This window comes from Odontomachus brunneus, unplaced genomic scaffold (assembly GCF_010583005.1).
Source record: "Odontomachus brunneus isolate Ranch 3 - 2012 unplaced genomic scaffold, Obru_v1 Obru_scaffold_133, whole genome shotgun sequence".
Classification (NCBI taxonomy): Eukaryota; Metazoa; Arthropoda; class Insecta; order Hymenoptera; family Formicidae; genus Odontomachus; species Odontomachus brunneus.
In genome coordinates, this window is record NW_022639583.1 from 1,005,426 (window position 1) to 1,020,367 (window position 14,942).

General features: G+C 37.3%; 1 protein-coding gene across 1 annotated transcript in view; it reads left to right on the forward strand.

Moving 5' to 3' along the window:
- LOC116850059 (heat shock 70 kDa protein cognate 4-like) overlaps positions 1–12,798 on the forward strand; it is a 48,488-nt gene extending 35,690 nt beyond the window's left edge. Inside the window, exons 2-8 of the mRNA XM_032827870.1 lie at positions 3,619–4,016; positions 6,093–6,211; positions 6,422–6,751; positions 7,802–8,200; positions 9,919–10,293; positions 11,519–11,896; positions 12,642–12,798. Of these exons, the coding sequence (XP_032683761.1) occupies positions 3,773–4,016; positions 6,093–6,211; positions 6,422–6,751; positions 7,802–8,200; positions 9,919–10,293; positions 11,519–11,896; positions 12,642–12,761 (1,965 nt within the window). The 5' untranslated portion in view covers positions 3,619–3,772 and the 3' untranslated portion in view covers positions 12,762–12,798. The remainder of the gene's footprint in view (positions 1–3,618; positions 4,017–6,092; positions 6,212–6,421; positions 6,752–7,801; positions 8,201–9,918; positions 10,294–11,518; positions 11,897–12,641) is intronic.
- Positions 12,799–14,942: the final 2,144 nt, after the last annotated feature.

The window sequence follows — 14,942 nt, forward strand, 5'->3', positions numbered from 1 at the left end:
TCTCTCTCTCTCTCTCTCTCTCTCTCTCTCTCTCTCTCTCTTTCTCTCGTTCTCTCTGCGGAACCATTCATTGTTTTCCACGTAGCTGGATTTATCGTCCTGGCGGCGTCTCGTTAAAACCCCCTCCTTGCCGACGACGGACTAGTTTGGGGCGGACCTCTTGGCATACGCGTACGTGTACCCGTAGCCGGAATGTAAGCACGATACACGTTCCCGAATTAACTCGGTTAAGCGGTAATCGATCGGCTACGCTCCCTAACTTGGCGTTCAAGGTAAGAAGCCGAAGTAACGAAGACGTAAAGCCGCACCGACCCTTCCATCTTGATCGCGCAGTATACCATCTGTATTTAAGTGGTTCTTAATGCCTTTATAAAAAGAGGGATCGGGAGCCGCTAAATTTTCGTAATCTTGTATATAGCGTTCTTCGATCGCGTCGGAGTTGATTGCCCCGTAACTTTGATGTAATCAAAATTCGCAGCCAACCCACTGTGTGATGTAATAGCAAGTTAATCCTTCGAAATTGCACAATGACATTTGCCGGATGAAAAAATCATGCTGCGAATATTATTCTCTAAAGTTTTTGGAATAAAGTTTTACTTGGAAAGCAGAATAATCACAGGGTGGAATTCGAGTGATTTTTCACTCACATAAAGTAAATTCTCCACTTTGAATCGTCGAGTGAATATCTTTACTCAAAATTGAGGAGAAATTGAATCTGATGTTCTACTCCATTGTCATAAAAACATGTTTACTTTAATCGATTGAAACGTTTGTTCATATGGAATCAAAATTCATTTTAAGTTTGAGTGAAACATTCACTTTTGCGATTTCAAATGGCAGCATTTTCACGACTACTTCGTATGAAAGTACTGCTATTATTCACTCATTTTGAGTGAAATTTTGCTCTAAGAAATTTAGAGAATAAAGAAAGATCTTTATCTATCTCAGGTTGCATTTTAAAACGTTTTTTTTTGCTTAAAATTTTATTGAAAATCTATAATTTACGTTACTATATATTATATGCATTATGTACGCGAGAAAAAAATTTGGTTAGATACTGATAAAATCGATAATATCAAGGTAGATCATATACTAAATTGGTATATACTGACTGCCGTCTGAATGATAGAACCTTAGTTAATAACCTAAGTTTTACATTCTCAAACTTCCTTTTTAAGAGAAAATTCTACTGAAAATACACATGGAAAAGAAAGTTGGGTTGGTTTAATCAAATACCTAGTGAAATATGAACGAACCAGACATTTGGTCAATCTAACCAAACTTTCTTTTCCATGTGAATTTTCAGTAAAATTTCCTTCAAAAAGGAAGTTTAGAAATGTAACCTTAGATTATTGACCAGTTCAATCGTTCAGACGGCAATCAATATATATCAATTTTATAGTATATGATCAGCCTTAGTATTATTGATACTGTTGATGTAATACTGTTTAAGAATAACTAGGGATTTTTCATTATTTGACCGATCATTCGCAACTACTTACTACTTACGTGTATGCAACTATTTGAAGAACAGAGACCCAGAATTCTGTTCAAGATAACAAGACTTCTGGTTAATTTGAAAATAGCTCTGGCAATTTCAAGGGGAATTTTCTCTGGTTCGTTTATATTCCAATAGAAATTTTGTTAATCCAACCAAACGTTTTTTCCCGTATAGGATTACAACAGTTAACGATGAGCTCACGAGACCTCGTTATCAGAAAGTAGAAGGAAACCGTCGAGCGATATCGGAACTTTATTATGACGTCATAAAAGGGATAGGCTGCGCGACTACTACCACCCTTCGTTCGTTATTCGACTCACGACGCTGGTCACGAACGTTCGGTCCCCTTCAGATTATGCGATAGCGAGGGAGTCAACGTGTCACGTGTCGAATTTACGTATGATTCACATCAAACCTTCCGAGCTGTTTCCAAAATTGTCATGCGGGAAAGGATTTTAAGCTGGTTAAAATTACATTTACATTTTTGTTGGCGCGTTCCAGTTTTTGCATCATAAAGAACTGTATAATTGGGGCCATCGGCCGTGGTAATCAACACTTTAATCAACCCTCTGTGCCTGTTGTATTAATTGTTAATCGAATATATAATAATTAAAATATTGTTAGTAATCAACGCGCGTATCGTGCCAAGCGTGATAACGCGCAGTGCTTGGCAAAGTTGATACCGAATATTCGATATTTTGGGCGAACATATCAAATAATATTTCCGAAAAATACTGAATTTCTTTTAGTTAATTCGATTCAGTTAATAGCTGCAAATAATTATTTCTGCCAATGCCTAACGGTTGTACGTATAAAAAATTATGCTTGCAAATGTTTATAATATTTTCGCCAGTTTCTATTGATTTATGTATGCACTTATAATTCCATCTGCGTTTATATTTAGATATTTTATATTTAGATATTATACATTTCGCAAAATATTTTTCATCTTTCAATACCTACACGGAAGAAACGATATGGTTGGCCCACACATAAATCTGGTTGTACTAATCAGATTAATAATAAAATACGGAACAACTAATTATGTAGTTGCTGCGATAACAACATAATTGTTGAGTTATAATGATGAAATGTAGTTGCTCTAATCAGAATGTATTCATGGTAAATATCCCAATCGATTTTTAGTTACCACAAAGAGATCACGCATAACTAATTTGATGTATCAAAGTAACTGAGTTAAATCAAATATACCATTACAAAAGGATAACTAGAATGATGCAATTGTGCTATGGTTGGCCTACACATAAATCTGGTTATACCAGCCAGATTAATATAGTAAAATACGAAACAACTAATTATATAATTGCTGCAACCATAAAACAATTGCTCAGTTTTAGTGTCGATACCTGGTTACTCTAATCAGACTATACTTATGATAAATGTCGTACTAACCGATTTCTGGTTACAACAACCAAATCACACGCAACTATAGCTGATGTACTAAAATAACTGAGTCATATTGATCATACATATGGAGGAAACTACTACATCCATATTCTCTATGTTTAGAGAGAAAATTTATATGATTTCAAGTTAAGTAGATATTGCGTTAAAAGTTACTGTTGTTATATGCCCTTCGATACAGTTCTCATGGCTATAGTTCTTATAATACATAATGTTCAGTTAGTACATCCTTATGTACAGTTGCTTCCACGAAAGGAATATTGCTATCTATTATGATCTACAGAATAAAATTCTATAGTTCAGAAATCCGTAGGTTTTAATTATGCCATACAGTACTGAAAACACTCAAACACATATGGACAGACAATAAAGAGGCAGTGTACCATTTTTAGAGTATTATGATTACTATCGTAATGGTTACTACCATTTTATACGCGAAGAATAATATTTATATTTTTTCTGTGGCACATTAACATCATACAAAGATAACTAGAATAATGTAACTGTACTGTTCACAAAACTAAATATTTTTAATTATGTATACTATATTTTTTCGTATATAAATGTTTTGATAAGTAATAGCATTTTTGTAAATGTAACTTTGTAAATAGATTTTTGCTGCATATAAAATATTACTACGCGTAATCTTTTTACATTTGTAGTGCAGTCTTCTAATATTGCAATTTTTGCAGGAATCGATTTAACAGAAATCAAAGACATTGGCATTCAGTCCTTCGATTTTATTGGATTCGCTAAGATCGTGGTGCTTGATATCAGTGAATACTTGAAATTGAGAGGACAATAGACAGCGCGGCGTTGTAAAACAAAAAACAGAATCGCGGTTCAATGATCGAGGCTGTCATCATTCTCGGAAATTTCAAGTCCGCAATGACGACGCCAGCGATCGGCATCGATTTGGGCACGACGTACTCCTGCGTCGGGGTCTTCCGTCATGGCAAAGTGGAGATCATCGCCAACGATCAGGGTAATCGCACTACGCCGAGTTACGTCGCGTTCACGGAGACCGAGCGGCTAATCGGCGACGCGGCGAAGAATCAGGTGGCAATAAATCCCACAAACACGATTTTCGGTGAGTTTCTCGCTGATTTCACGTCGACTGACGAATCTTTCGTGAATTCTTGGACGCGCCATTCTGACGGTCCTCGCAAGAATAGTTTTCGTTTGCAATCGCACCGATACTCTTGGTTAGAATTTTGTCAATCGTACGCGAAATCGCGCGATTTGGCAGCGTTATTCGTAAACGCGTTCCAGACATATTCGGTTTTTTGGTTTTGTTTTTGATCGCAGTTGCGTTATTCCCGTTTTTACAGCGGCGAGAGAAGAAATGAGCGCCGGAACTCTTGGTAAGGTCGGTAATGCGCTCGTTTCGGCGTCGCCAAATCGACTCGCCCTCTCGAAATCTACTGTCGCTCGTGTGCATATCTAGAGGATACGTCCGTATCCGCAGTAACAGACCGTGGTTATGATATTGATATAGCCGTAAATATTGAAATAACCGTAATCGTTTCCTTTCGGAGCAGTTGTTCTAGCTGGACAACTTACGTTCTCCTCTAATTAGGCGGCCACATCTCGACGCAATTTAATCGGCCAACTCTTTACGCGATAAAGCGCAATATATAAAGTGCTCCAGACTCTTCTTCGCAATTTTTGTGGGAACGTAGAACGGATTAAGGTGAATAAAGTCCTATACCGTCCTATCCGTTTTGCGATATTCGCAATAATGATCGAGATATTAATTAAAGAAGATTGATGAATGATTACGGGCGATATGGTATATGGGCTGTAATAGTGATGTGTATTGTTGTACATTAGGCCGAATTAAACAAGAAAGCCCTTTATCATTTTGCAAATAATCATATAGATTTTTAGTTATTAATGAAAATAAATTGTTACATGATTGTACGCGATAATGCACAAGTCTTCTTTAATTAATATCCCAAAATCTATATAGTCATTTGCAAAATAATAGGGAACTTTTTTGTTCAGTTTGACCTAGTATATAAGTATACGATGAACGACACCATTATAGCTCATCTATCATATCATGCGTGATCATTCACTAATATTCTTTAATTAGAATCTCGAGATTTATTGCGAATATCACAAAACTGTATGGGACTTTTATATTCATCTCAATCTGTTCTTACATCTCTATTATTTTATCTCAATATGTTCTTACAAAAATTGTGGAAGGTCTGAAACACCTTGTGTATATTTATTTACTTATTTATTTATGAGCGCAATACAGAGTATGTTCATCCCGTAACATTATTGTATCTTCTGATTATATTTTTACTGTTGAATGTTAATAAAAATAATATGAATTACTATTGCATTCGTTCTGATTCTTTTTACAATACTACGAATAAAAAATATATTTCTTCTTAAAATATGGTTCTAAAAAAATGGAAAAAACTTAGTTTCTTACGAGAAAAAATATTTTCAAAATTTTTATTACTTGCATCTTATTGCCGTTTAAAAACTGATTAGTCGCATTTAAAACTTTCCTACTCGATCATTGTAACTACTGAAAAGTAAAGAATACTGTTACGACCATTACGACGAATAGCATATTTAAATATATACTGAGCATATTTAAATATATACTGAGAGTAAAAATACCTAGAAAATATAAAGACTATATATTCGGTGAGTACTAACAACACATATTTACTTAAATCTAAATTCTTTTATTTAAGTAGAATTAATAATTGCTTTCATTGAAAGCTAAAGTGTAAAAAAAATATATTTTCTTATTTGAAGAATATTTTATATTAATATGAGTTAAATATATGTTATTAGTATCGAATATAAATTTTCTCTTATTTATTAGATATTTTTTCTCTCTCATTTGAAGAGCGCAGACTCCGTGACAGTATTTGTTTCGAATCTGTACAGCTGTGTTAATTGTTTTGATAGTGGCAAACTATAAGTTGACTTTCATTGAATAATTTAAATAAATAACAAATTTATTTGATAATTTGTTGATATATATTTCTCAGGAGGATCGTGTTTGTGTCTCATTAGAATCTCAAGCGTAGAAAATCCCTGATGTACTATTGAAACGTTATCAATTGTGCACTTCAGTGCCACTAGCGAATCGAATACGCGAGTAAGCAAGTGTTCAAACAGTATCGTTTTGCAGATGCTAAGAGATTGATCGGCAGACGGTTCGACGATACATCAGTGCAATCCGATATGAAGCACTGGCCCTTCGCGGTCATCAACGACAATGGCAGGCCGAAAATCCGACTGCGATATAAAGTGAGCGCATTAATTACGTAAATAAATCGTCGCGAAAAGGCCGCCCCACTGAGATACGCTTAATGAAAGAGAAAAGAAAATATCCGGCTTCGCAGAGGTGCGGGCCGGTCATACTGACTAAGCACGTTTCTTTCTTCATAAGTTTCATCCGGGTAAATGTTTTTCATCCTCGTAGTGCTCCATTAATTACTCGTTGCGTATTATTACAAGGGGGAGGTGAAATCTTTCTTTCCCGAGGAGATCTCCTCAATGGTCCTGACCAAGATGAAGGAAACGGCGGAGGCTTACTTGGGCGCGACCATTACGAATGCTGTGATCACGGTGCCAGCGTACTTCAACGACTCTCAACGTCAGGCTACCAAGGACGCGGGCACCATCGCCAGCCTGAACGTCCTGAGGATCATTAACGAGCCGACCGCAGCCGCCATCGCTTATGGGCTCGACAAAAAGGGTCGCGGTGAAAGGAACGTTCTGATCTTCGATCTCGGCGGCGGTACTTTCGACGTGTCGATCTTAACTATCGATGATGGTATATTTGAGGTAAACTAGTCAAGTTCGTGTGCATAAATGGGGCCACACATTCGCAAGAATAAATAACGTCTGCATCGTTGGAGAGCATCACTTATACGTTGCAATTATTTAATTATTATTATTTTCGACTAATTGCGCTCATTAGCACCGAATTTTTGCGAAAAAAACACTCGACATGGACGAGCATAATAGTAGAGCGTTTTTGAGAATAATAATCTGCACTGAAAAAAAATACATTGAAAATTTATTTGTAGGACAAAAATTTATTTCACAGAAACAAATTTTATTTCTCAGAAATATATTTTATATTACGGAAATAAATTTTGTATTATACAAATAAATTTCCAAGTGTCTTTCCCTCAGTGTGAACCTTCGTTCAGACATTTTAATATTCTTTTGATAATCTTCAGAATTCAGCGCATTTTGTCGAGGGGAGGGGAGTAATATTTAATCACTACCCAAAATGAAAGCACGGAAAAAAAGACTTACTGAAACCTTGCTAGCCTAGTTATAGACGTAATATACGGTCAATCAGTTTATATTATTATAGTAACCAAGTCGCAGAACTGCATAAGATTTATAGTTATAATAAAGTTTAATGTTATAGTATGGCAGATTTGTTAGTACAACAAAGATGTCCGGTAACTCACAGAAGAGCCGCAGTGTACAGATATACGGAAAAATAGATATGAACAACTAAACATAATTTGCTGTGTTAGCCACTTTGTCTTTGCTGCAGGAATTAATTTTCTTGCTAAGATAACAAGAAAATCTGTTTCTGAAACAAAAAAATAGCTGAAACAGTTTATGCTAAAGCAAATTATGTTTAGTTGTCCATCTAGCAAATTTGCTGCGTTAAACATTTTTCTTGTTGTACAAGCAGATTTTTTTGTTATCATAGCAAGAAAATAGGTTCTTGCAGCAAAAAAAAGTAGCTAACGCTAACGCAGTGAATTATGTTTAACTGTCCATATATAGCAAATTAGTTTGCTGCTACAGCAAAATTCTTTTTTTCCGTGTAGATTTGCAGAATGAACTAAATCATTTTTTTTCCGCGAGGTGAAAGCGACGGCCGGTGACACTCATCTCGGCGGAGAGGACTTCGATAATCGTCTGGTTACATATTTCGCGCAAGAGTTCACGCGGAAATATAAAAAAGACCTGACGAAGAATAAGCGATCCCTTCGTCGTCTAAGAACTGCTTGCGAGCGTGCCAAGAGAACTCTGTCCTCGTCTACGCAGGCCAACCTCGAAATCGACGCTCTACTCGACGGCATCGATTTCTACGCCTCAATCACGCGCGCCCGTTTTGAAGAATTGAACCAGGATCTCTTCAAGAGCACTCTGGAACCAGTGGAGAAAGCATTGCGCGACGCCAAAATGGACAAGTCCAGGGTTCACGATATAGTCCTCGTCGGTGGATCGACGAGAATCCCACGCATACAGAAGCTGCTGCAGGTATCGATTAATATCTGCATGAAGTAAAAGGATTTGCTGTCACAACTAAAAACCGCACTAGCCTAGCAAGCCTGTAGCTATAATATGCAGACAGCCAGTTTGCTATGTTACAGTGACCAAATTGCAGAGCTACATAATATTTGTGGTTGTATTGAAGTTTGATATAGTAAAGATTTATTAGCACAGCAAAAGTGTTTCTATATCACAACCAATAGAAAATATAATTTGGTATATGCAATTGATTTTGCTGTTATATTAAAGGAAATTTGGTATATTAACAAATTTTAATATATTTAAATCAGTTGCTCTAGCAATAGAAATTAGTTAAAGTAAAAATGCTTATTAAAATGTCTCGAATATTTATTATTCTCTGTTATTTATTATAAGTGTACACTCATATATATATATATAATTTATATCAATATATTATATCACAAATATACACACAATTATTAATATAAAAAGATAAACTTAAATTGCGTAACGCATAATAACATATTTTTCATTACAGTCATTTACAATCGAATTTAATAGGTGTGTGTACACTTCTCAGTAAAAATATTTCTTCATTATCTTTTGAGTAATTTCATAATTTTTTAGTGAAATTAATGATTTTATTTTGTCTAATTCAATTATCTCGAAATAAATTTAGCAAATAAATGCAAATAAAATTTTTTGTTACAATAACTAAGATAATATTAACAAAAGTAAGTTTGTTCTATGAGCAAGTTGAAAATTGCTTCTGAACTTAATATCTTCGCTGCATTAGTTTAGCAAATTTGTTTAGTTATGAAGTTTAATTTTGCTCAGCAAGTTACAGACTTGTAGACAATGAACCAACTAAACCAACTAAATAATCTCTTGTACGATTCTGAAATTATTATAAATTAATTACGACCCACTTGTCAACCAGTCATTTAATCAAATTATGTGTAAACTTGAAAAACCCGCCGCGGTGAAAACGATTCCCTGCGCCTGCACGGAGAAAAAGATTTGATGCATATGGACATAATTTGCTGTGTTAGCCACTTTTTTTTGCTGCAGGAGCCAATTTCCTTGGCTATGATAACAAGAAAATCTATTCTTGCAACAAAAAAGTAGCTAAAGCAGTAAATTATTGCTATATGTAGCGCGATTAGTTGTTCATCTGTAGCAAATTTGCTGCGTTAACCATTTTTCTTGCTGTAGGAGAAGATTTTCTTGTTATCGTAGCAAAGAAATAGATTTATGTAACAAAGAAAAAGTAGTTAACACAGCGAATTATGTTTAACTGTTCGTATGTAGTAAATTAGTTTGCTGATGTAGCAAATTCTTTTTTTTCGTGTGATCGTACGAATTAATATTCGTCGACCGAATCTCCCGCGATAAGAGCCGAGACAACGTCGGTGTACAGGTTCATAAAACACGTTAAAATTCGATTCAATCTCCATACGCTGCCATCTCCGTCCCTCTTCTCCTTCTTCTCCTTCTCCTCCTATACCGACGCGGAGAAAAATTGCGGGGATGGAACGCGCAGAGAAAACACGAGGGTTGTTCCTAGGTGTTCGTTATGGCATTAATGAGTTGGATGACAAAATCAACAGACACCCCTGTTGTTATTCCCATCGTAAACCACCGTGAAGAGACCCAATGTATTTTCCTTTTCCCGCTGATATTCCGGGAATCGATAACGATTAATTTTCAACGGAATTCCCACCTCCTCTTCTGTTCCTTTTCAGGATATTTTCAACGGCGAAAAGGAGTTAAACAAGTCCATAAATCCGGACGAAGCAGTGGCTTACGGCGCCGCGGTCCAAGCCGCTATCCTGCACGGCGACAAGTCCGACGCTGTGCAGGATTTGCTGCTGCTCGACGTGGCACCCCTGTCGCTCGGCATCGAGACAGCCGGCGGTGTGATGACGGCTCTCATCAAACGCAACACTACGATCCCGACGAAGCAGATGCAGACCTTCACAACGTACTCCGACAGCCAGCCAAGCGTGCTGATACAAGTTTATGAGGGGGAAAGGGCGATGACCAAGGACAACAACCTTTTAGGGAAGTTCGAACTTTCCGGCATCCCGTCGGCACCGCGCGGCATACCTCAGATCGAAGTAGGTTTCACGAAATATGACAGAGTCAGGCGATGTGCTGGTTTTAGGGATACTCGAGATACCACGGAGGAGGGGGAAGGGAAACGAGAGGAAGAAACGCGGGGAAACATGCTCCTATTGATTTGAACATTTCTACGAAGCGGCTCCGTCTCCGACAATTTTTATTCAATTTCTCGTAATAGTCGTAAATTTTAGTCGAATCACGAAAGAGGGTATGTCTGAAGACATCCTTCTGAAGCCTAATATACTTAAAGCCGGTATAGAAACAATACCGTTCATCCAGAACCGCATCGAGTTATATTATCGCAAGCTCCCTTTAAGAAACGTTATGTAAAATCCTCACGAACAAACTTCACCACTCGCTTCTGCGAAGTTTGAATATCGAATGTTGTAGCGCGATTAATTTATCTCCGAATGCTAACTTGAAGGGTTGTTACGTCGAAGTATTGGAAAGGCGGCGGCGGCGGCGGTGGCGGCGGTAGAGAACGGCTGTGTTTTAAGCGAGGGAAATAAATACACGAGTGAACGTCAAATCGCACGGTGCCTTTACGTATTCGACGATCGACTTCGCCGTTTTGTTCTGCGCGAGGAGACAATTGCTCTCTCTTCGCAGGATACGCGCCTTCCTTTTGCCGCGGTTGACCGCTTTAACGATCCCCGATCAGTAATTAAAAGAGGGAGCCTCTGGGGCTCAAACCGCTAATAAACGTTTCCGACGATCGACGTCGGAGATAAGAAAACAATCCTGCGAGGCAATAGGTCCGGAATGGACTGTACCGAGACACGAGTCCTGTAATAAAAAAAGCAAAAAAAAAGAGAGAAAGAGGAAAAGAGGGGGAGAGAGAGAGAGAGAGAGAGAGAGAGAGAGAGGGGAAAAGGGGAGAGGAGAAAGGAGAAGAAGAATCCTCGGGCGAGGATGTATAGGTCGGCTCAAAGGATAAGAGCGGAGGCAGAGGGCGGCGATTCTCGTGTCTCGAGATTCCTTTTCTGCCCGTTGCCATCGGCGCACGAATCGGAAGGGGCTCTATTGGAATTGTCAGACCGTTCGGATAAGCATCCGGATGCGAACGTCGACGAACGGAACGGAACCGTGGGTGAACGAAAGAAATCGAAAGCAGACGACCGGCTCTCTCGGTTAGGCCTGAAGGGGTGGACGGGGCGGAGGAACGCGAGGAAGGGATATCACGATTATTTTTTTTCACTGAATTCTTCTCGCCCCCCGCAGGTTACGTTCGATGTCGACGCCAACAGCATCCTGAACGTCTCCGCGGTGGAGAAGTCGACGAACAAGGAGAACAAAATAACGATCACCAATGACAAGGGACGTCTTAGCAGGGAAGACATCGAGCGAATGGTGAGCGAAGCGGAAAGATACCATGCGGAGGACGAGAAACAAAGGGAGAGGGTCGCGGCTAAGAACGACCTCGAGTCATATTGCTTCAATGTGAAGAGCGCGGTCGAGGAGGAGAAGGTCAAGGAGAAGATACCGAAGGCTGATCGGAAGCGCGTCAGCGAGAAGTGCAATGAGATTATCAAGTGGATGGACACCGGTGTGTTAGCGACGAAGGAAGAGTACCTGACAAAGCTGAAGGAAGCTGAGAAGGTACTTCTGCATTCTTTACTCGACAACGCACACCTATAATAATGGTGTGTCTGTATGGGGAACATTAAAAGTGAAATGGCGCGTCGATGTGATTTTCTATGCGTTACACTTATGTAGCGTCGCTCTCCCGATGCTTTCACCGAAATAAAATCAGTTAGATCGACTGAGACAAAAACAAGATTATTGACACAATTATATTTCGGAAGATTTAAATGACATTTAAATTATATTTCGGGAAAATTTGATGATATTTAAATTATATTTGGAAAAAATTTTTTGTAACTGTTATTTTATGACAATTACTGGTTATATGTACCGGTATTGTTCAAGAGGATAAATTCGTTTATAGTTTCGCGCAAAAGAACCGATATGATCGAAGTTTTGTTAATATAAACAATTGAGTAATTAATTACATGAATTGTCATGATTAGTTTTTTTTATATTCCGTTCTTGTGACATACACTAAAATTATTGTGATTAACAAAGAGATATAAAATCTTTTCCGAAAAAATCGTAATATTTTTTTCTTAAATATAACATTAATTTGTCTTCTAATCTTCTACATATCTTTCATACAACCGTCGATGGAATATTTTCCGTTTGATGATATTTATTTTGTTATTTGCTATTACTAGTAGGAATATCCTCGAGTTTCTATCTTTGTTGCTACCGATAACTGCTGATGATACGTCGCAAAAATCGATTGAAATATGCAATGTACCATAGTGAAAGTAATCACTTTCAGGTATGCAAACCTATCATGATGAAGCTCTACGAATCTGCCGGTACTGTACCGAGGTCTGCGAGATGCGCTGGACAAACTGCTGCTGGTAACACCAGTCCGACCATCGAAGAAGTAGATTAATCGTGGGTTGTAAACGCGAAATCAGAACACCATTAGTCGATAGTATAAACCAGTGAACACAACGTTACACGTAACGTACATGTTAGTTATAATTTCCTATTCAACAATATAATTGTTATATAACATACGTGTTATATAACAGTTACATTGTTGAGTAGAAAATAACAACTAACATGTACGTTATATGTAACGATGTGTTCACTGGGAATATACTCTCTGGTGTTATAAACTCATGATTGACAAATATATTGACTATTTATAAATTAATGTACTAAATTGAGGTCTAAATCGCTTTATGATAGAAGAAAATGTAACTCGAAAACGCTCGAAATAAAAAATCTCCAGAAATATTCATGAGATACATAATTTTTATATACACACGAGATTTACCAATTGGTTAATATAAATTTTAAAACAAATGCGCTGCGAGAATTAATAGCACCTTTTTCTGAAAGTTTATTTTTTTGTATTTAATGACCGGAACTATTTAAAATTGTTCCATAGAGCTCTAGAACTTTTCAAGAGAGTATCAGAACTGCAAAAAAAATGGCACATTTTTGAATATGGTGTGCCAAGTTCACACAAGACTTGGCACACCATATTTAAAAATGTGACATTTTTTTTAGAGTTCTGATACTCTCTTGAAAAGTTCTAGAGCTCTATGTAACAATTTTATATAGTTCCGGTCATTAAATGCAAAGAAATAGATTTTGAAAAAGGTGCGCTAAGTTCTCGCAGCGCACCTAATCAAAAAAACTATTTAAATTAACTATTTCTTTAGAGTTCCGGTTTGTTTTACAATAGTTCTAGAGTTCTATATCATATATAACAATAGTTTTAAAGAAATAGTTGATTTTACTGATTAAGTGCGCTTCGAGAACTTAGCATACCTTTTTTTAAAAGTCTATATTTTTGTGTTTAATGACCGAAACAATTTAAAATTGTTGCAAAGAGCTCTAGAACTTTCAAGAGAGTATCAAAACTTAAAAAAAAATGTCACATATTTGAATATGGTGTGCCAAGTTCACACAGACTTGGCACACCATACTGAAAAATGTGACATTTTTTTTAGAGTTCTGATACTCTCTTGAAAAGTTCTAGAGCTCTTTGCAACAATTTTCTATAGTTCCGGTCATTAAATACAAAAAAATAGACTTTTAAAAAAAGGTGCGCTACGTTCTCGCAGCACACCTAATCAGTAAAATCAACTATTTCTTTAGAACTATTGTTATTTATGATATAGAACTTTCAAACTATTGTAAAACAAACCGGAACTCTAAAGAAATAAATAATGGGGGTGATTCTGGGATATTGGAAAAATATTTTCAAGGTACTGAGTATGCTACAGAGTCACACAAACACGCGTTGTCTCCCTGGAAACTATACAGAACGAAATAAGCATATCTGTCGTAATTTTCGAAAATAGACCTTTTCAAAGGCGAATGTTTCTTTAGAAAACCCTAAAAAACTATCCGAAATAGTGCTCTCTACGCTAACGCGAAATAACTTATAACCTACCATAACCCAGCCTACCTTCGGCCTATGCGAAGAATACGTACAACTGTGCAGGCGCGAGAATCCGTATGTGCTACTATGACGGATCTAACGTTATGGGGGTGATTCTGGGATGTTGGTAAAATATTTTCAAGGTACTGGGTGTGCTACAGAGTCACACACACACGCTTTGTCTCCCTGGAACTATACAGAACGAAATAAGCATATCTGTCTTAATTTTCGAAAATAGACCTTTTCAAAGGCGAATGTTTCTTTAGAAAACCCTAAAAACTATCCGAAATAGTGCTCTCTACGCTAACGCGAAATAACTTATAACCTACCATAACCCAGCCTACCTTCGGCCTATGCGAAGAATACGTACAACTGTGCAGGCGCGAGAATCCGTATGTGCTACTATGACGGATCTAACGTTATGGGGGTGATTCTGGGATGTTGGTAAAATATTTTCAAGGTACTGGGTGTGCTACAGAGTCACACACACACGCTTTGTCTCCCTGGAACTATACAGAACGAAATAAGCATATCTGTCGTAATTTTCGAAAATAGACCTTTTCAAAGGCGAATGTTTCTTTAGAAAACCCTAAAAACTATCCGAAATAGTGCTCTCTACGCTAATACAAAATAACTTATAACCTACCGTAACCCAGCCTACCTTCGGCCTTTGCG